The sequence below is a fragment of the Podarcis gaigeae genome (genome assembly GCF_964106915.1).
Source record: "Podarcis gaigeae genome assembly, chromosome: 1".
NCBI lineage: Eukaryota > Metazoa > Chordata > Lepidosauria > Squamata > Lacertidae > Podarcis > Podarcis gaigeae.
This window is the reverse complement of record NC_139678.1, coordinates 88266073-88288217: the sequence shown is the minus strand read 5'-3', so window position 1 is coordinate 88288217 and position 22145 is coordinate 88266073. Positions and strand designations below refer to the sequence as shown.

The 22145-nt window shown below is 42.6% G+C and overlaps 1 protein-coding gene across 1 annotated transcript; it reads right to left on the bottom strand.

The window, feature by feature from the left end:
• Positions 1–3780: 3780 nt before the first annotated feature.
• Positions 3781–21210, bottom strand: ERCC3 (ERCC excision repair 3, TFIIH core complex helicase subunit). The gene is made up of 15 exons (XM_083753863.1): positions 21073–21210; positions 19134–19339; positions 18160–18396; positions 17133–17182; positions 16617–16752; positions 16034–16198; positions 14562–14766; positions 13807–14121; positions 12330–12514; positions 10362–10564; positions 7438–7534; positions 7110–7227; positions 5620–5738; positions 4728–4880; positions 3781–4185 (listed from the first exon to the last, which is right to left on the bottom strand). The coding sequence occupies exons 1-15, from the start codon at positions 21089–21091 to the stop codon at positions 4051–4053; spliced, it is 2343 nt and encodes a 780-aa protein (XP_083609989.1). The 5' UTR covers positions 21092–21210; the 3' UTR covers positions 3781–4050.
• Positions 21211–22145: the final 935 nt, after the last annotated feature.

Below are 22145 nucleotides of genomic sequence, written 5' to 3'. Positions count from 1 at the left end.
GTGGAAAAGTTGAAGGTAGTTGGGATTTTATGCTTGCTTGGGTATCAGTCCCATGATAGTGTAATATTATGTCTGCAAAAAAAGATTGCATAAGGTAAAACACTACCATTGGAAAGCAATAAATGATTGCCCCTCCCTTTATTCAAAGCAGCAGACTGTAAGATTACAATCAAGACACAATTCTGGTTATATATAAGCTCACACAAAGGAACACAGTTCTGATATATCAAGATATGCAACATGCGGCTATATGGCTCTTTGCCCAAGTCTTCACAAGTAGAGACTGGTGATGAGGAACTTTGATGATGAGGAACCATGTACAAACAACAAGCACCCAACAGCTAAGGGGAACAGATGAAACCCTCTTATTCTCAGATAACTTACAGGTACCCTACTTTAGGCTCCAGATAACAACATCTAGCAGACATAGCAATTGTGATAACTATTAATGAGAAAGCAGGGAATTAGCCTGAGATGTGCAGAATGTTAAAAGCATCTCATCTCGGTGGTAGCATGTTGTTGTTACTAATTCACCAGCCTAGGTGAGCACCTGCTTACAGGAATCATTTGTTGCAGCCACATTCTTTCATTAATCTACTGTATTACCTTTCCTCCAAGGAGCTCCAAGCAGTGTGCATGGGTCTTACCATATTAGACTGAGATGGAAATGACTAGCCTTGGGCTACCAAGTGAGCTTCATGGCTGTGTTGAACAGTCTCTCACCACAGCTAGGCTTTCAACAAATAAATAATATTTTTATTTGGTAAATTAGTGTTGCTAAACCATATTTTAAAATGACATAGATTATTGAATTTAAAGATGATGTTTCAGTTTGCTAAGTTTTTGAAGCCTAATGAAACTGGCTGCTGCTGTATGTAATATTTTATGTTGGTTATTAAAGTTCTATTGCTTTTCCTTTTTTGGTTATGTGCACACTAATAAATAAACAAATTCTTATAAAGAAGCAAAAATTAAAAATACAATTCTTAATATAATAATTGTGGCTAGGTTGTGATAGCACCACCTTTAACAACAGCTGCAGCAGGGGGCGGGGGGCGATAATTATGAATTATTATTGCACTGAAGGCACCAGCAAGGGGGAGGGGAGAGGTCCCAGCAGCTTAATGTGCTCCCAGCCTGCTCTGTTCCAATTAAGTGATAATGAATGATAATGAATCTAGCAGTTGGGCTGCATTAAAGGGAAAAGGGGAAATCACAAGGTATGCTAGGAAAATTGCCAGAATCTTCTAGTAATCAAACCAATTAACAGAGGTGGCATGGATGTGTGAAATGAAGAATGGGCAAATCCTGGGGCACGAGTACTATAATTCCCTCAATGGGTTTGTTCTAAGAATTTTAGGGTTGGAAGGGATCCCAAGAACCATCTAGTCCAACCTCCTGCAATGCAGGAATCTCAACTAAAGCACCCAAGACAGATGGTCATCCAGCTTCTGCTTAGAAATCTCCAAGGAAGGAGAGTCCACAATCTCCTAAGGGAGTCCGTTCCACTGCTCCTCCTGTCAGAAAGTTCTCCCTGATGTTTAGTCGGAATCTCCTTTCTTGTAACACGAAGCCATTGGTTCAAGTCTAACCCTCCAGAGCAGGAGAAAACAAGCCTGTTCTCTCTTCCATGTGATAGCCATTAAGATATAATTATATTGATCAATTCATACATATTCGAATCCCCGCAACGGAATGAGCTCCCGTTGCTCGGTCCCTGCTCCTGCCCACCTAGCAGTTCGAAAGCACGTCAAAGTGCAAGTAGACAAATAGGTACCGCTCCGGCGGGAAGGTAAACAGCATTTCCGTGTGCTGCTCTGGTTCGCCAGAAGTGGCTTAGTCATGCTGGCCACATGACCCGGAAGCTGTATGCCGGCTCCCTCGGCCAATAAAGCGAGATGAGTGCCGCAACCCCAGAGTCGGTCTCGACTTGACCTAATGGTCAGGGGTCCCTTTACCTTTTTAATACAACATGCAAACTAGACCACTGTATTATTACAGTCCCGTTTGAATGTCTGCTGCCTCCTCCGACGTTCCATCTTAAGACTGACTGAAACGCAGACTTGATCCATGGCTTTAACATCAGCCAAAATTTTTCACCACCATCCTTTGCTTTTTAAAAACCAATTAACATAATGAGTTCTGGAAAAATTGAAAGCTTGTGTGCTATTTAAGAAGGGTTTGGTTGGCTAAATAAAAGTATCACCCTAATGTGGTTTTAGGAATTTTTCATACGGGCTAACAACAACTCGTTTGCTTTTTGTAGTTTTAGGCGTCTTCACCTAAAAGATCAGTTTGCAACTTGTCTGCCATCCAACTATTTTTGCCAAATACATACCCCAAAGTGCTACTTATTTTGTACAATGCAACAGGCAGGAAGAAACATGCAAAATCTTCCATTTTCTTTCCTTCGTTGCAATATTGGTCACTTAAAAACAACACACAAACATGGAAACACAATTTCTTCTCGCTCTCCAATATCAAACACTCACTGCAACCTTCAGGGCTGCCTTGTTTCAGTAAACCTTGGCCTGGTAAGAACTCTTTGGTCAAACTACATCTGGCCTAAACTCTTACGAATCTGTGACAACTATTTTCATGAGGTGTCATTTATTTTGTATACAGATTAGGGAAGTACACATTGCATGCTAAGATATAACATAGCCATTATGCCCAGGAATTATTTGGAACAGGAATGGGAAATCACAAGTGGATAGACTACCGCTGTACTCACTCCTGCATGCAGAATCTGGACTCAATGGGCCTTTGACCTGATGCATCAGAACTTCTTAACCTAAACCTGTCAATTTTAGTAGAGACACCTATGTATATTTCCAGTTTAATTGTTATAGCAGCCACGTTCTTAGGACTAGAAAGAAGCCACTGTAGAAACTGATCTTGAAGTTTTGTAGAAACCCTATATACAGTGGTACCTGGGGTTAAGAACTTAATTCTTTCTGGAGGTCAGTTCTTAACCTGAAACTGTTCTTAACCTGAAGCACCACTTTAGCTAATGGGGCCTCCCACTGCTGCTGCGCCGGAGCTGCACAATTTCTGTTCTCATCCTGAAGCAAAGTTCTTAACCTGAGGTGCTATTTCTGGGTTAGCGGAGTCTGTAACCTGAAGCGTCTGTAACCTGAGGTACCACTGTATCTGTTAAGTTTGAACTGATCCACAAGTTATTTGGGAAGTACCTCCATTTCAAAAAGGTGCAATGCAGTATGGTATATCTATACAGTGCCTATAGCCCTGGTGTATTAGATCTGGTAACACCAGCCTTTATTTTCACAAAACATAGCAGAGGAAAAATTGCTCCAACAGATGACTGTCCATGGTATATTTAAATCAAGGAGGATTATACTCAAAGACCATCTCAATTTTCGTGTAACCTGTCAGTTTTTATTACTACAACTCCTAACTAAAACACCCATCTCAAATGCTTCTCTCGGATAAAAGGACCATATCATTGGCATAACACGGAACTGAAAATTGTTGGCCGTTGAGCCTGAACAGGAAATATAAGCATCATGGTTAAGGACCAAAACTGCATAATATGTAATATGGCTCAACACTTCCCAGTCTTAGGTATGTGCAACTCCTCTCATCACTTTTTCTTGGAAGCCTATGGCTAGGGGAAAAACTAGATCAGAAGCATTACATAAGGGTCTGAAATCAATAGGACCACTGTTCTTAGCATGGCTGAGTCTTCACTAAAGGCATCCAATTTGAGGCACCAAGAGGAGTCAGAGGAAAAAGAGACAATGAGATGATTTACGGGTGGTTTTTGTACAGAATATTTTTATTCAGTGCTTTCAAGATATCTGAACCTTTACCGTGTACTTGTTACAAACATATACAAAAAATAGTTTCCTCAGCTGAGAATTATTCTGAAGTCATCTTTAAACTGTTAAATAAAAATTGAAAGCATTACCTATGAAATACCACACATAAATAATAAAGGTAAAGTCCATTTGTAAAATACGAGTTTGCTTCACTCATCTATCTCCTCTTCTTACAGGAAGAAGAGATGCATAATGCACTCTCCTTGTACTATTTCCTAAAGCGTTTGAAAAGGGGATGGACGTGTTTATTTGAGGAGGCCCTGCTTCGTGAGGCTTGGTATTCCATGTAAACTGTATCATCTGCTCCAGACATAGAGCTCATTGTGCCATAGTGCCGGGAAACCTAGAAGGAGAGAGGATAAGAATTTAGTAATGTCTACCGTCTAAGGCAGAGCCTGCAACCCTTTTTCACACAGGTGTCTCAACTGAGCAGAGTGTGCCTACACTTGAACTGCCATGTGGGAGTGGAGAGGCTAGGACCAGCAGAAAGTGCAATGTCAGGGTAGCAATGTCTGTTCTACATATGAAACCCCTACATTCATATGATGTGTGAACAAGATTTGTGATAGTTACACACACACACACACACACACACACAACACACACACACTTTATTTTCAGAGCTAGGTTGTGTCCCCTCATAATCATTCACCACCTGTATCCTGAAAGAAACTCCCTCCTTTTATTCTTTCTTGGAGGATGGACAGGAATGGGGAAAATAACTTTCTGCTTCCTTCCCTCTCATTCATCATGGAAGCCACTGCCACTGAAGCAGGTAGAGGCAGGGCCACCTCCCTTGGGCGGTGGGTGTGGTGAGCGGCGTTGAACATTAAATTCCTCTTTGCTCCACATCAAACTTGACAGGCTACCATGATATCCACTTGCCTGAGATGACTTTGAGCCGTACTCTCCTGCAACCACCTCTTCCTCAGCATCCATATCTGATGCTTGCAAAACCTTTTGGAGAAGCTGCTGCTGATCTTCCTTGGATGAAAACATAAGCTCTTCCTCCTCCATACCTGCAAGTTTAGTGATCACCTGAGACACAGGAAGGAAGAGAGATGTTACATACAGAAATTAACTACGCCTCTCACAGTGAAGCTTATGGATGCGGCAATGTACTCAGTCCAGTATACCTGAAGGAGCGTCTCCACCCCCATTGTTCTGCCCGGACACTGAGGTCCAGCACCGAGGGCCTTCTGGCGGTTCCCTCACTGCAAGAAGCCAAGTTACAGGGAACCAGGCAGAGGGCTTTCTCGGTAGTGGCGCCCGCCCTGTGGAACGCTGGAAGTTGTAGTACAACATCTGAAGGGCACTATTTTGGCTACCCCTGCGTTACGGAATTGGACTAAGACTGGGGAGTGCCAAAGTTTAGTTTCCCACATAGACATGAAGCCCACTGGGTGATCTAAGGCCTAATCCCCTCCATCCCACTCTCTATTATCCAGCCTATTTGGTAGGATAATAGAGGAAAGCTGTACATGTTGCCTTGAGCTAATTCAAGAAAAGAGCAGGGTGTGTGTGTAATAAATAAATTCAAGTCTGTATCAGTAACAGTGCAACTTCTAAACAATTAACTATTAAATAACCAAGGTGAAGCAACATACTTCATGTGATTGTTGTCCCACCTTTATCTCTTTATGAGCAACACAGAACCAGAGGTAATAAAGTTAGTGCAGTGTTACTGTGTTTCTAAGTTGCGGCATTGTTGATCCACAAAACACTCAGGTGCCAGTCACTGTAAAAAATATTGCAAGTTAATGGGGGACAACATTACCTTAAAGCTGTAGCCTTGATCTACTAGAAACCGTTGACGTTTGGTTGAGTATGCCATTTCTTGAGTGTCCTGGGAGACCAGGGAATAAAAGAAGGCATTGTACTCCTCTGCAACCATTCCTAGAGAAGTAGTAGCACATAAAAGCTCGTCAGGATGTCAAGAAACAAACATTTTGTAGTTATCTTATTGCCATGTCAGCAGCCTACGGTCACTGATAATCAAGTAAACCACCAGCTGCCAATTCAAAAGCTGCAGTTAGGCAAAGGAAAAGAGCTCCCCTTAGATGGGCAAAAGTCCCAAGTGGTTATTTCAGCTCAAAGCACCCTGGTCTCTAAGTCAGCTGGGCAGGAGCCAGGTTTCCTTCTGCCACCCTCCATTCAGCGTTTGCAGTAATTGCAGAATCATACCCTTCTGGTGTGTAGTGCACAAAGAATATTTCACATCAACCAACCTATACATGTCATATATGAAATCAGTGGTTTTTTGTTTGTATGTTCTGCATACCCAATATTTCACTTGAGTAGCTACAATTGTATTAGGATATGAAGTACACCCAAGCTATAAGCCAAAGACACAACACCGTTAGAATTCTTTCCATAAGGTCATGTAAAGCAAGCTAAAATACAACCTTCTACTATAAGTAGTAAAATTCAGCTATTTGGTGTTAGCAACTATTCTTATGTTTCATATTTATTCTTGTTTCCTTTCCCCCTAACAATGCCTTCATTTGAAAGAAACACAGACACATCAATGTAGGCAGGAATTCTTTATTCCATGCAATTACTTCCCATTATCCCTATGCTTAAACACTGGATAATTCTAATCTCCCCCAATCCAATGATATCTGTTGGGAAGAGCACAAAACTCTTAATCTCAAGGAAGTGGGTTTGAGCCCCATGTTGGGTGACAGATTCTTGCCTCGCAGGGGGCTGTACTAGACTAGATGACCCTTGGGGCCCCTTCCAAACCTACGATTCTAAGAGCTGGGTGCCATTACTGCCAGCAGCACACTGCCACATGCATAGAGCCCTTTGCTGGTCAAGGTGTTAAAAATGATCAGCAAAGCAGCAGGAAGCATGTTCATCCAAGCCCCAAATCCTATGCAAAGATCCTAGTACTATGCAACAGACACACCTTAGAACTCTAACACAGCTGCCTTGGAAGTTCAGTAAGAACAATTAGAACAGAGCCCCTTGAGCACAAGGCCTGCGAAAGTGTGTCTTTACAAGACATACAAAATGCTAATGCTCAGTGTCATGTGAGGAGCGATTAGGCAAGAAAGACAAAGGGAAAGATGGCCCCCTACTGCAGCACGTTTTAGAACTACCCTTGAATTTTGTTTTAACCTGTGACCTGGAGCTGACAGTGACAAACTAGCACAATGGCAAATTGTACATGCTTAGTCGGCTACATGAGTTGACTTCTGTTACTTTCATGCTTGAGTGTCCCATTAAAATGGAAGACTTTCAGGGGCACAGGCCTTGAGTTACCTTTTTTGGCTCTCAGCACTCGACCCAATCGTTGAGCCTCCTGCCTTCGAGACCCGCCGTGGGACGAAATCTGAATGAGGACATTGGCTTCTGGCAAATCAAAGGATGTGTCTCCTACCTACAATACAGAAACAACCTCTTAACGAATGTGTTGTTTCCAGCATTGAAAATAAAAGCAAACAACTCTTTAACAAGCAACGCAGATTTGTGGGCTACAGTAAAGTAAATAAATAATTCTGTCAACATTATAGCCGTTTCACAGGCTGCTCAAAATAAGGCGTGTAACATCCCAAGCCAATTTGGTAACTAACAGATCGCTTTCCATTACCTTTGAAATAAAGATGGTGTTGATTTTGGGGTTGTGTTTGAAATTCTGTAGGATCTGCATTCTTTCCCCCTGTGCTGTAGGCCCATATATATAGGGTCTAAATAGAAAAAAGGACACAAAAAATTGTGATGAACGGGTGTCGCCTTCTGTCCCATGGACTCAGGTATGTGGAACAGGCATTACGAAGACTCGAAAACCATGGGAATTTTAAAATAAACCTGTTTCGCATATTTTCCACATTCCATTCAAAATACAAAAACACTTTCCTTTCTTTGCAGCATTCTTTGCCGACTGCACTGAGGACCCACCCGCCTGAAGATAAACCCATTCTTCCCGACACCCCTTCCAAAGAAATAAATCCAGACAGTTGTAAATGTTATCCGCTTGATGTGTGCCTCCTGACTCAACAGATCAGTGGGCTGAATTTATCTGCTAATCCTACATGAAAGGATAGCAGCAGCTGTTAAAATAAAAAAGGTGTTTTCTTTTGTTAAATTCACTGAGTTAGCACATTAACAGCTGTGTCCTCCCTTCCCCCTTCCCACTCGCGTCCTTGCATAACAAGCTGCCCTGTGGATTAATTTTTTTTCTGGGAGCGTCCCTGCACCCTTTGGGACAGAGTATCCAGGTTGCTGAGCCTAAAGAGCTTGGTCAAGAACAGCAACCAAAGAGACTGTTTAGGCTTTACAGAAGTAAAACCATCTAGGGAGGAAGAAATGTCTTGTTTACTTGGCCAAAAAGAAGAAGAAGAAGAAGAAGAAGAAGAAGAAGAAGAAGAAGAAGAAGAAGAAGAAGAAGAAGAAGAAGAAGAAGAACCACACAAAAAAGCAGCTGTATCTTTTTACAAAACCAAAGGAAGAGAGAGGAAAAGGGATATATACAACACATCTGAGAAAATATATGGATTTCAGTTTCTTGGTAGATTCAGATTCACACAGGCCAGGTTCACATGCAGTGCCAAACAATGCTTAAGACTATGCAGATTTGTTGTCTAGCTCTCTCCAGACAATGTATGAGTTGCAAACCATAGAGCTGACCTTGGTTCCAGGTTGTGGTTTGTCTGGAAGAGAGCTAAACCACAAACCATAGTTCAAACAACGTACTAAGTGAAACCATAGCCTGACATAGTAACCAGATGGCTGGTGAAGGGAGGGAGAACAGTGGCTTCAACCTCTGCTCTTTGCTTGTTCATGCTAAACCATGGCTCGGCTTAGCATGACTTGAGAGTGAGGGCACAGTATCTCCCAGCTACCATGAGCAATTTTATGGTTCTTAGACAGCATTTTTGTACCTCTACATTAAACAGTATACCCTGTCCTGAGGCAAAGGTGATTTGTAACTATAGAAACAAAAAAGCATGTGGTAAAACTTGCTCCCACATTGCTATTATGCTTATATTCATCGGCAAATATTGGCAAAGCGACCATCGCTGGGTTGGAAATAATGAACCGGTAAGTTTCAGAATGTAGGTCAATTCAAAATAAACAACCGTAAGCACTGCTCTACCGCATCAGACACTGGTTATGTTTGGATTTAATGATAGTTTATCATTAAAGGAATCAGCTGAAGTGAAGCTGGGGCTCTTGTGCTTTTGCTCTCCCTCTCCTCTTCCAGCACAATGACAGGCAGGTGGGAAGCTCTCCCTTCCATTTTTTATTAACTGCATCTTGTCATTACATCTGAACTTGAGCAAGCTGTGGTTAATCTTAACTACGGTTTGTGGAATCAAGTCAGCTTCAAATGATGGGTTAGGACCCAAGTTGTCTTGGTCTCAGCTTGTCCATATGCAAAAGCTCCCGTCTCCTCCTCGCAGCTGTGCCAGAAGACTACTCACCGTAACTCATTCCACTAATAATAATAATAATAAACCAGAGTTTTTCTTTACATCTTAATGAAACCAACGATGGTGGCTCTCCGGCGACTTGATTTCTTCTGCATCATCTGGTCCCTGATATTTTTAAGTGGTGATGTCAGCAACTGAATCTGAACTTTCCAAATGTAAAGCATGTTACTATGACTGAACTATGGCCTAAACGTATCTAATGTGACTTATTTGAATAAGTTTCCAACTGTTCTCACAATTCTCCACATAAGATAAACCCCTTTTTAGAAGTAGTTAAAGCAACATTAAACAAGTTCTGTTGCTCTCTCTGAGCAACAGCACTTTTGTCCAGTCAAGCCCCACACCACTGAACATTTCTTAATAAAAATCTCATTTTGTTCAGTTTAAAGTTTATGTAGGTATCCAGTTCTGCTCCTGCAGAAGAGCCCACAGGGTATGGAGGGTCAGTGTCACAGTTCTGCCAAGAGCTCTGATGGGCAACTTCCTCTGACAGGGAGCGGAAGTGACCGGAGGCCTTCGAAGTCTTGGCCTCCAGTCCACTTCTCCTAGGCTCTATCGCTTTTTGGGAACAAAAGGCCAACACCTGGCCTGAAATCAGGTATTTATCCCACATTTCATGGCCTCCTGGGGCGCTTCTTATGCTGTTGAATTGGTGAAGTACTTTGTGAGGCCCTCAGTTCCTCCAGCCTAGGGGAAGGCACCTTTAAAGGTCCGGACTCTGGCTCTATAGACCCTGGTACTGTAGGAACTGGCTCAGTGTGCTCCATTCACAAATAGTGCTGGATACAATCTCTTAATTAGAATACAATTTTACATATGATCCAAGATTTGAACCCTTCCTCCAAATATTGCTTCTGCAAATTGTATAGATGTTTATAATAATCTCTTGCTCTCCATCACTATAGTTTGTTTTTTAAGAGGAAGGAGAATCAGCAGAAAAACCAAATGCTATTTTTGACAGCACTGGGAAAAGACTAAGCGAGTCAATGCTGTTCACCATTCCATTTTACTGTGGATATGAAACATATGGGTAAGCATAACACATATATATCTTCATGTTTACCCTTCATTCAATACTTACTTGCCCAGCCTAACTGCATACTCCTTCAAAGCAAACACATTGTCTGCAAAGACTATGATTTTGTCATTCCTTCGCTCATGAAACTTAATCAGGAACTGGCAAGCCCTGAATTTGTTTGGGTTCATTGTATAGAGCAATATCCTCTTCTTTGTTTTAATAGCCACATACTCTCTGTAGAACTCAGGAGACATTGGGCACCATACCTATGTTTAAGCCAAATAAAACAAAGTTAGATTCCAGTCAGGATATTTCTGTAAGATATTTCTCAGAAGAGAACTATGATAAAAGTCTATAGGTTATGCTGTATGATAAAAAAGGATGAAGGGACCACACAGCACCTCAACAAGAGGAGATATTCACAATTGAAAAAGGATGTTTGTGAATTTTTAAAAGGAAACCTAAAAAGAAAAAGGAAAATTATTCACTGCATCCCTTGGACAACGTAAATCAGTGCATTGTGTCTAAACACAATGAGCTGAGGATAGATGACTCACCTGGGCATCCTCTCTCACTGCTACCTTTCAAGACGTGAAGCAATGCTTAATAAAAGTAAGAGAAATGTGTGATGTCACATTCCCACCCCCCAATATGGGGTAGACTACTTTTAGTGATATTTCTAGGTTCGGGTACTTTAAGGCCTCTGGGTCACCCTGCCAGATTATCCAGTATTCTCTTTTTAAAATAAATGTTATTTTCCATTTTTCAAAAGTTGACAAATACACACCTTACAAACACATAGCTCCAATACAATTGCATATTTGACTTCCCTCACCCAGTCTTTTGTGGTTCCTTTTCTAATTTAGATTGTATAACACTGCATTTTCCACTTTACTCCATTTTTTTGTTATTCTTCCATTTATCTTAGTACAATTTTAACTGCTTGGTTTAAATTAATCCTACTAATGAACGTGCCTGTATGCCAGAAATTTTCAAATATTATAAATATTTTCCCCACTCCTTAAGATCACCCCCCCCATTTCTTATTACACCTGCCAGTTTTGCCATTTCAGCATAATCCATCAATTTAATCAGCCGCTCTTCCTTAGTTGGTACAGCATCTTCTTCCCACTTCTGGGCAAATACCATTCTGGCTGCAGTTCATCCAGTATTCTCACCCTTACGAGCAGTAAACCTTGTGCAGCAGTTCCTGCCATCCACATCTCTGGTTTCAAGTTAACAAGAAATAGTTCAACTCACATGCCCCAAACAGAGCGTTGCCTGATCATGCAATGGGGCGCTGCCCTCTGCTGTTGCTGAGGAGAACTAAGCGTTTCAAGGCAGACTGGTTATTTCACATGGTAAAAATGGGTTAACTCAAAATGCAACTTTCTGAGAGAGGATTTTTATATACTGTCTATTTGCAAGACGAAAGCTCTCTTCAGGCATTCTTCTTCTGAACTAAGCAAACGCTTGGGTGTGGGGAGAGACACAGAGATGAATGCATTAGTTTCCCCCCTCCAGCAAATTAAGTAGGGACAGTAGCATACTCATCACTGCTGCCACCCTCCATGGTGCTTTTTTAACTCAGAAGATGAATACCAGAAAAGGGCTTTAGGAAGGCAAATATATATAAAAAAACCACTGTAAGCAAACAATTGCTCAAACAATTGCTCAAGAGTGCTTAAGACTGTAGTATTTGTAGCATCTTCATTTTTCAGCTGTGTGCAATAGATGAAAAGCTAACAGATTTAATACTGGGAAAATTTGCCATGATTTGTATCAGTCCTGTTTCCTGATTTTAAATTCCATGATAGGGGAAAACTCATTGCAGAATAGGAGCATTATAACCCATGGCCATATACCCAATGATAGACATTTCAGAGTTTTAGGTTAGAAAAAAGAAATTGATCTACAGAAAAAGCAATTCTGTGGCTACTCTGAATGTTTAAGAACATAATCTGAATGTTTAAGAACATAATCAGGAGTCCAAGGAAGAACAACAGCTTTAAGGAGCAAGGTATAATTTACCTCAGCACACTGGACTTTTGCAATATAGCCATTGTTCTGCAGCTCCATCCAATTGGCTTCATACAGTTTAGGCCCAATGAGGAAATTCAAGTCTACGATTTTGTCATCTTCTCTGACAAGAGTAGCTGTCAACCCAAGCTTGCAATGGGCTTGAACAATGGTCAGAACACGCCTGAACATTTTTGCTGAAGAATCACAGAAGAACAGATTATGCTTTGATTTCAAAAAGGGATATTTAGAAAGGCATTCAAGCTGGAGCGCCACATTTATTTTTAGAACTGTGAGTAACATGAAAAGGCTTAGGCAAAAATATGCCTATTTCAAAGAGCCACATTAGATTAGAAATTTTCTTTAACCAGGTGGGTTTAGTCTTATTTTTTATGCTCTACAAGCATTAATCAAATCAAAAGTAAACAGCCTCTTTATAATTTTTGAAGTTGAGAAAACTAGGGACAACCTACAAGATGAGAATTAAATCTGCTATGCTTAGAATTCCAGGCTGCAATTCTATATATACTTCCCTGACTGTAAGTCTGTTAACCTCAGTAGGATACTTCCAAGTAAATATACACAGACCACATCCTTAGTATATTAATTGCTTAATAAAAGAAGAATTCCCAGTTGCAAAATCATATCATATTTCGGGGGAGGAGGGAGTCCATCCTAGTATGGAAAGGCGAGCACATTATTATAATTTTTAAAATAAACAGAACAATATTAAATTTGGTAAGAAAAAGTATGCTTTTTAAATTGTAATTTTCAGGGGGGTTTGAAGACCCAATATTTTTGGTGAGATGGTTTGTGATTCCACCCACCCCTAGTCCCGCATTTTAGAGATGAAATCTCCAAGTTTTGCAATAAGTTTAGCCCATGTCTAAATCTAAGCGTCATATAGTGAATCATACTGGGTTTTCACTCCCTCTCCGCTTAAGAATAATGAAAAGAGAGGCTACAAAGCAATCATAGTCAAGTAGAAGGTGTTACAAAAAATGCAGCTCCTACTTGTTTTGAGAAAGCTCACAAAGCGGTTTTAAGGGCAACTAGCAGCACTGCAATATGCTCCACCCATGTTAGGGTTCCGAAGCATGTATTAATTTTGAAGCCAGATGACAGCACATGTCAAAATTACAGAATGAAATAACTGGAAATGCCCTAGTTCAGTACAGCCTTACCTTGGACCCCGAACGCCCTGGAACTTGGACGTTTTGGCTCCCGAACACCGCAAAAATGGAAGTGAGTGTTCTGGTTTGGGAACGTTCTTTCGGAACCCAAACATCCGGCAGGGCTTCTGCAGCTTCCGATTGGCTGCAGGAGTTTCCTGCAGCCAATTGGAAGCCACACTTTGGTTTCCAAACGTTTTGGAAGTCGAACGGACTTCTGGAACAGATTCCATTCGACTTCCAAGGTACGACTGTAGTGCTGGATTTAAGACTGGGGCAAATGGGATTGTTCACAGACATGGACACGGCTTGTTTACCAGGGATGGTGTGCACTTCGTCAAGGATCATAAGGCCCCACTCTTGACTCTTCAGCCATTCCATTACTTTTTCTGCCTCCCACGACCTCTTTGTTGTGTGCCCCAACATGGAGTAAGTGCTGATAGCGATGGAGCAGCCAATTGGCTTGTCTTTGGCATCAGAAGTAAATCGGCAGATCTGGCTGTCGTCTATGGTGGACCACATTTTGAACTGGGCTTTCCACTGCTCTACAGAGACGGCGGAATTGCCCAGAATCAGGCACCGCTTGCGGACCGTGGAGGCAGCTGTGACTCCTACAAGTGACTTGCCAGCACCTGCAGTGGACAAAAAGACGGGAAGTTGTCAAAAATGTGCCTGAAATGCACCACAGCTCAAGGTGCGGTAGGATCCAGAATAGAAAGCGCACAAGATGCCAGAGAGCTGCATTCTATCGAGAGAACACCTAATAAAGTGGTCATATGAAAAAGCACTTGTGATGCATGTCTTGCCTGTCACACAAATATGGAAAAGTTTAACTGGCACACCTGACCCAGGTAACGCTCTCAAGACAAATGTAGATGCAAGTTGAGTAAGTCGGATAAGCTGTTCCAAGAGGAATGAAAAGAGATATTACAAGCACAAGAAATATATATCCATAAAAGTTCAGATTAGTGATTGCTCTCCGGCAAAATAAAGACTCTCATATGTGTGACGAAGCCTAAGCCAAAATCAGAGAATTTGAGAAAGCTTTTTAACTTAAACCCAGCCAACTCACCGCAAGGCAGGACAATAACACCGGATCTAGCACGGCCATTCCCAAACATTTTTCTCAAACTCTTCTCCTGGTATGGTCGGAGGACAGCTGTTGGCTTCAAGTCTATATTAATATCAGGATTCACCGAATCATTTCTGAAATCATATTCAGCCAGTAGAGGGTATTCCAGATGGATACATCGCTTCTGAAGCTCTTCAATCATTTCCTTAAAAAAGAAGCAGGGGCAAAATCTTTTTTCTCATTTTGCTACTCTGCTATTCGCTGGGTGCTTCAGCTACAATCTTCCTGTAAGGCTTGAAAGAAGAATGTCAGGTTGCTATATCTGAAGCTTTTAATGTTTGACTATGTGTTTGGTGGCTAGGGTGGCCCATCAAGATGGAGGGGAATTATTATTATTATTATTATTATTATTATTATTACTATTATTAGCTAGCACACAAACACACATACATGCTGCAACGCTTTGGGTATCATGCACACATTTGAAAATGTTTCTCACATTTTATGAGCCACAACAAGAAAATCACTCCTATGCTTTAATTTTCTAGCATATGTTTACATTTATATACTTGATTGATGTTTAGAGCTCCAGCTGATGGGGATGCAGAAAGCACTTACTACACTTTTAATATCTAACCTTCATCCTGATCAACTTCTCAGGCTGAGTGCACATGAACATAAGGTAACATGTACTCTACGCTACTCAGGTTATTCAGGAGAAAATTCCTAATTTGCCTAATTTGCCCTTGAAACCAGAAGAGTGAGCAGTATGGCCAATGGTTAGGGATCATGGAAGTTGTGGTCCAGCAACACCTGGAGGGCCTATCAGGTTCCCTACCCCTGCTTGTGAAGGAGCACACTCACTGAAGTCATGAGCTCAATCCAGAACTATTCTCAGCTCTGGTTTCCCTATGGTACAGACAGCCTTACAATTTCTATTCTATTTCTGTGGAAGGGAAGAGCAGCCACTATCAATGTTCACAGACCAAACTAAGCATGAATCAGGATATTCTCTTTGGAACAGAATGTGTAGCCTTGGTTCTTCCTCTGTATACCTGTTGAAAGACCATTCAATATACTTTGCCGTGCTAAACTTAACAGTTTGCATCCACTTCACCTTAGCTGCAGACAAATCATCATACTACAATAGAAATCAGTTTCTAAGGAACATTTGGTCTTACTGGTTTAAAGGACATTGTTCTGCAGTCACACAAAACTGCCAAGGCAGTTGGCTGAAGTATGGCATGCAAAAGTGAAGATCACTGAAGGATCCACAGATACAACTGAGCCTGGGAGGAAGGAAAATGGCTCTTCAAACTAAGCAGCAAAGGGCTGACAACAACCATGGAGAACCATGTCCTGCCAAGTCATGCTGTTATTGAAAAACTGAATTAATTCATATTCAATATGCTGTGCCTAGGGTACTCCTCAATGGGGGTGCCATCAAATTTATGGGTGTGGTTGTTTTTTACCTGTTTCACTTCAAAAGACACAGTCTGGGTTTCCTCCTCCTCCTCTTCATCCTTATCCATTTGTTCGTAAAACTCAAATAAGTCAGCAGGAACACCTGGTTTACCCTGAGCATCTGTCCCTTGCGACGTCGAAGGGCCACTGCCCCCTTCACTAGACTTGGCAATCTAGAACAGAAATTCATCAGGCTAGAGGAAAAGGTGGCTAGAAAGAGGCTTAAGTTCTGTCAATTAGCTGGACCTTGTAAAAGGCAACTAATGAGACAAGCTGTACTCCAATACAGGCTGCAAATAAGCAGGAGCCCCACATCACTGCCATACAGCAGTGAGGACAGCTGGCAGAAGAAGAGAAGTAGAGTGTCCCAGTGAAACATGTAACCTGCTGCTTGGCAGGGGGTTGGACTCGATGGCCCTTGTGGTCTCTTCCAACTCTATGATTCTATGCCTCATGGCCATCTCTGGTACCTCCAATGGAGTGGGAAACTCAATGGGATGAGTACAGCAGGAAGGTAAGCTTTTCTACAGCTTCTAGACAATAAAGAAGGGGACATATTACATAAAAAGGTGGTCCAGAATCTCAACGTACAGCTGATTTACTCATGAATGTTTCAGTGATGAGTTCAGTTTCTTCCCCTTCTGCATTCCTCAGTCGGCAGTCTCTAATAACCGGGTCCTGGAGAAGCTGCTGAATGACTTCAGGATGGGTGCTTTCTACAAAATACCTAGGAAGTAGAGAAAAGGAGAGGGAATTCTATAGATTTCACAAATGTTAACAACATCCACCAACAGTTTACAGAAGGTCTGCCTCCACAGGGCATGTTGCTCCTCTGTATGACACACTTTGCTAGGATGCTGTGTCATATACTTTTAGGACAACTGTGAAGTAATGGCACAGTTAATACTTGATGACAGTTTTTAAAGAAGCAGTGTGTTAAGAACATTGCTTCTCCAATCACACTGCTTTCTGCAATGGTGTTCTATAACAGAAGATAATTCACTCAAGCAGCACCCCAGCCGAAACTCAGTAATCAGCTATTATTTGGGATTTGGGAATGGGCTGGGGAATAATCCCCTGCAACTCAAAAAGCAAACACCTGCTTACCTGTTGTGCTTCAGGACCAGCTTTACCTTCCCATAGCTGACCGTACAAAGCTGCAAAACAATAATATGCATTGGAAACAGAACTCCTGAAGATATTCAACTTGCATTATACACATGGCGAGAGTAATGTTGCAGCTTATTTCACAAGATCGCCAACAAGGCAGGCTACATGGTCAAGTTGCCTGAAACATGAAAGAGAACAAAGGCCCCACATTTTCAAAAACTTGGATTAGACCAGCATTTCCCAAACTTGGGTCTCCTGCTGTTGTTGGGCTACAACTCCCATCATCCCTAGCTAGCAGGACCAATGGTCAGGGATGATGAGAACTGTAGTCTAAAAACAGCAGGGAACTGGAAACCCTGGCTTAGAACATGGGCAGCCAGGCCCTCTCATCCTCAACCATTGGCCATACTGGCAGGAGCTGAAGGGAGTTGTTGAACAACATCTGGAGGGCACTACGTTGGCTACCTGAGATTTAGACAACTCCCATGGCCACATGAATCCTGCGCATCACACAGCAGGTTTCCCCACTTTCATTCCATGCCATGGCACCTACTGGCAATGAGGCAGTGCTCACTATGTGAAGGGTAGAATGCACATGAGAAGTTCTCCTAAATGTTATGCCCAGGGGTGGAAGACAGACACCATGGCTTAGCCCCATAATGACCTGATACCAAAGATCCGCTCTCAGCTTTGACCAGAACAAGCTTGCAAAATCCTGGCTAAGGTTCGCAGCAGCAAGTGGCCGTGCTTTTGCAGCATCCATAGAACATTGCTCCACTGAGCTACCTATACACTTCTTCATGATGCCCGATCCTCAGTGTTTAGCTTCCTCCTTCTTTTCGCTGCTGTGCCCCACTTAAATGAGTGACTTTGGGACTGGCTAGTCTCCACCACTCATGTATTGAAGATCATGTTAAGTTGTGCACCGATGTTCTTGGGCAGCTCCAAGCACAGCAACAGACTGTTGTTGTTGTTATATTATTAGTTTTAAAATAAAGCAAGCTGATAATGATTAACCGCTTACCTTGATAAACTGAACGATCCCATCTGGCACTCCAGTCTTACTTAGCTTCTGCAAATATTCGGTGATATCACTCGTTTGCAAGCCCACGCTGACAGCAGCATAGAGGGAGTAAGCCGTCAACTTGTATTCATGGACATGGGTGGGTCGGCAAACAGGCTCAGCGATGGCAACTAGAAAATCCTGGGCATACTTGTAAACAGGTGAAAAGGCCTCGAGGAAAATATGGCCATCAGGGGCCTACAAAAAAAGGCAAGCATCAATGGTAATAATACTTTATATCATCTGTATGTTCACCATTATTAAAAGAATTTATTTCCCACCCTTTTTTCTAGAATACCAAGGCATTTCACCAACAAATAAAACCCAATGGCAACGTAAGAAGTATAAATCTGAATATTAAAAAAACCTATCCATAATTAAAATTAATAATAAAACAATTTCACCCAAAGCCAATTGTGTAGTGGTTGGAGCAGAAATGGAAAGACCCAGGTTCAAATGCCATGAAGCTTCACTTTGGGTGATTTGGGGCCACTATATACTGATGGCCTAGCCTACCTCACATGGTTGTTGTAAGGGCAAATGTGTGTTGTAAGCATCCATGCATGCTACCCCGAGCTGTGAGCTCCTTGGAAGAAAGGTAACTTTTAAAGGCTACCAAGCAGTCTGAAGAAAATACACCTGTGGGGAATAAATCACTTTTAAGTGTTCTGCTGGAAATGCCGTGCACCAGATGGCAGAAGTCCCACTGCACTCATATATTATTCCAATCCATGAGTCTAGGTTGGGACAGCTCACATCAGTGCAAGAGCATAATAGAAGAAGCACACCGGCTGCAATCTCCTCTCTGGGAACCTCTGTGTTCACACTAAGCCATAGTTTGGCTCAGCATCACATGCAAACCAGCTCAATATATCCAAATACTTTGATACGTTTCCTTTGCCGAAACGTGAGCATTCCAAGTTCATGGAACTTACCACCCACAAGGGGCGTGAGGAATGATCAGCCTTTAAGAGCATCTGGTTCCTGTAGTCTTTCGCTCCATATTCATCTATTTTGTTTGAGGAATCTTCCACTTGCTTCCCTGCTGCCGAGGGAACTGCTTCCTGGGACTCTTTGCCTGAGATATCATATTCTTCTTCGTCTTCTTCCTCATAGTGTCGTTTCTTAGATTTCTTCTTATCTGAAAACCAAGGCCCAAGCGGTTTAAAACACACCCGCAACTCAGAAAACGTTTTCCTGCTAAACAAATCACAGGCGCTGAATTTTACAATACTATACTGTCTGTAGAGAAACCCATATGAAACCCGTCTGCCCTTTCTCTATGAAGAATCTTCAGAAAACCAAAAGTTGCTCCCTGACGGGGGACATTTGGTCCTCAGATCTAATCAGGCTTGACAGGGGTCCCAATTTGACTGGGAAGGCTTTCCCACAAACTACGCCCAGCTACCACCCCCACCTGACAGAATATGTGGAGCAGGGCAACTATTAGGACTAGACTTCCCTCATTTTGCATCCGCTTTTTTGTCTCATCGAGAACACATATGGCTATAGGATATTATCAGCCTTTCCTGTTATTAGGGCAAAATTAGATTCCCTACAATCAAAATATTTGTAGCAAATGAATGTGTAGCAAATAGCATTACATTCACATATTGTGAATGTATTTTCTACATTCCAAGAAATGTCCATGTAAAAAAATCCAGAGCAAGAGAAAAGACCCAAAACAGAGTGACATAACTGATTGACAACCACACACTCATTTGCTTTAAAAATGGAAGTGAAATGTGCTTGTAAGCTAAGCACTGATAATGTGTTTTCCTTCAAATGCACATATGTCTGCTTACAACTTCCATGGACTAATACGCCTCTGAAAGTCATGCCAGTAAAGACTTTTTTAAAAAATAATTAGCAAGAGGCACAGACTGGGTTGTTTATACTGCCAACACACAGTTATGGAGAGAGAAGTATTCACTGGGCAGCAAGAGGAGTACCAGGTCAAATAAACCAAGACAAATTGGCCCTCTAAAGCAGGAGTGTCAAAATCAAACACATCACTGAAGGACCAAGCTTCCAATCCAGCCAATTCTCAGGAGTCACACTCCAAACATTCCACCAGTGTTGCTCCAAAAATCTGTTCTCTCCATGCTCCTTGACAGCTATATTCCTAATTTAAATGAACCTTAGAAGAGGCTAATGTTGAGACATTCAGTCAGCCCATTCACCCTGCTAAGCTTCCAAACTCTTTAGACATGAGGCTCTCTGGAGCCTTAGACAGGCTCTCCAGTCTTCTTAACCGTAAGGGGTTGATGATAAAAACCTGGAAACTTCCTGCTGGAAGGGCCTGCATTTTAGCATTGAACTCCAACTGCCAGTTCCAATCTTCGATTTGGGCCCCTAGCACATAGATGCATGCAGAAATTCTTTTTATTCACAAAAGGAGTTGTTTTGAAAAGCAGTACGCAACACGTGACTTAGGAGAGCTGAATTTTCAAACCGGAAAGCTATGCCTAAAAACACAAAGTGAATAAAACAGGGCTCCGGAGCAAGTATAGCTAATCGGCCTGCCTAACTGTAGATACCGATTTTGTAGCTGCCAGAAAAAAAGACGCCTTTTTACAGCTGCGTTCCCCAAAATAGGCATGGGTTGAAAAAAGACAAAGGCGCCTAAGATAACAAAAGGTATGCTCTCTTTTATTTATCCCGTCATGCATCCTACAGTTCAAAAGAGGTAAGGTAATCAAGCCCTCCCCAACGAAAGAAAACAGTAGGGACCCCCGAGGGCTTCCAGGATTTAGAAATCTCCCTTGCTAGGGATGCGTAGGGAATGAGATCCCTGGGGACCACTCGGTCGGGACGATCTCCCTGGGCTCCGCTCCCCTTGCAAAGGAAAGGGCTGCCTCTCCGGCTCCTCACCTCGTTCCTTCTTGCCCATCGGCTCGCGGCTTCGGCAGAGTGCGCAACGCCGCTTTCACGCCTCCCTTCCGCGTCCCTTCCCATTCGCCCCGCCGCTTCCGGAGCAGGACAGGGAGCGAATCCGGTTCCTCTCCGCCTCCATAACATGGCCGATCTCGCGGGGGGGGGGGGGACAGGAACAGGGGGCTTGCACGGGAGGGAAAGAAGCGTGCGCCCCCAGGGCTAAAGTTGCCGCGATGGGGCTTCTTTCAGCCTGAAGCCGCTTTCCCAAGTGCCCAGGAAAGAGGCGGATTTCCCGGGGAGGCCAGGAGGGCCGGCCGTGCCCGCTTGGCAGAAAGGAGGTCGCTGGTCGTCGGGGGTCCTAGAATCGTAAAGTTGCCCCGTTGCAATGCAGGAATCTCAGCTGAAGCATCCACGAAGATGTAACAAAGAGCAGCCCAGAGGCTTGTGGCACCTCGAAGGCTAACAGATTTATTAGGCAGCCTAAGCATCCGTGGTGCCTGGCGTGCTCTGGTCCATGGGGTCACGAAGAGTCGGACACGACTAAACGACTAAACAACAAGCATCCGTGGGCTAGCCAGTGCCGGATTTACTTATAAGCTAAACAAGCTATAGCTTAGGACCCCCCAAAAAATTAAAGGAAAAAAACGCCTTGATGTACATTTCCAAAATATAAGAGAAAAAACAAATAAAACCTACATACAGCAACAGTGTTTTATGTTGTGTAGGCTCCTATGATGCAAGTAATGGGCCCTGCCTGCTAGCCTGCTCCCTAAAATATCACTGGTTTGCTCATTTCTGTATATAGGGTGCCTACATTCTACATTCATATAAGTTTGACTAAACTGCAGGAGGCAGTGGAAGACAGAAGTGCCTGGCGTGCTCTGGTCCATGGGGTCACGAAGAGTCGGACACAACTAAACGACAACACATTCTGCATGTGCAAATGGCTTTAGATACCTTATTAGGTCCATAAATTACCATGTAGCGTATATTCAACACAAAAAACACGGACAATTTGTTGTTGACAAAGGACAGCTGGACATATAAAGGGCCCCATTACCTTCAGTAGC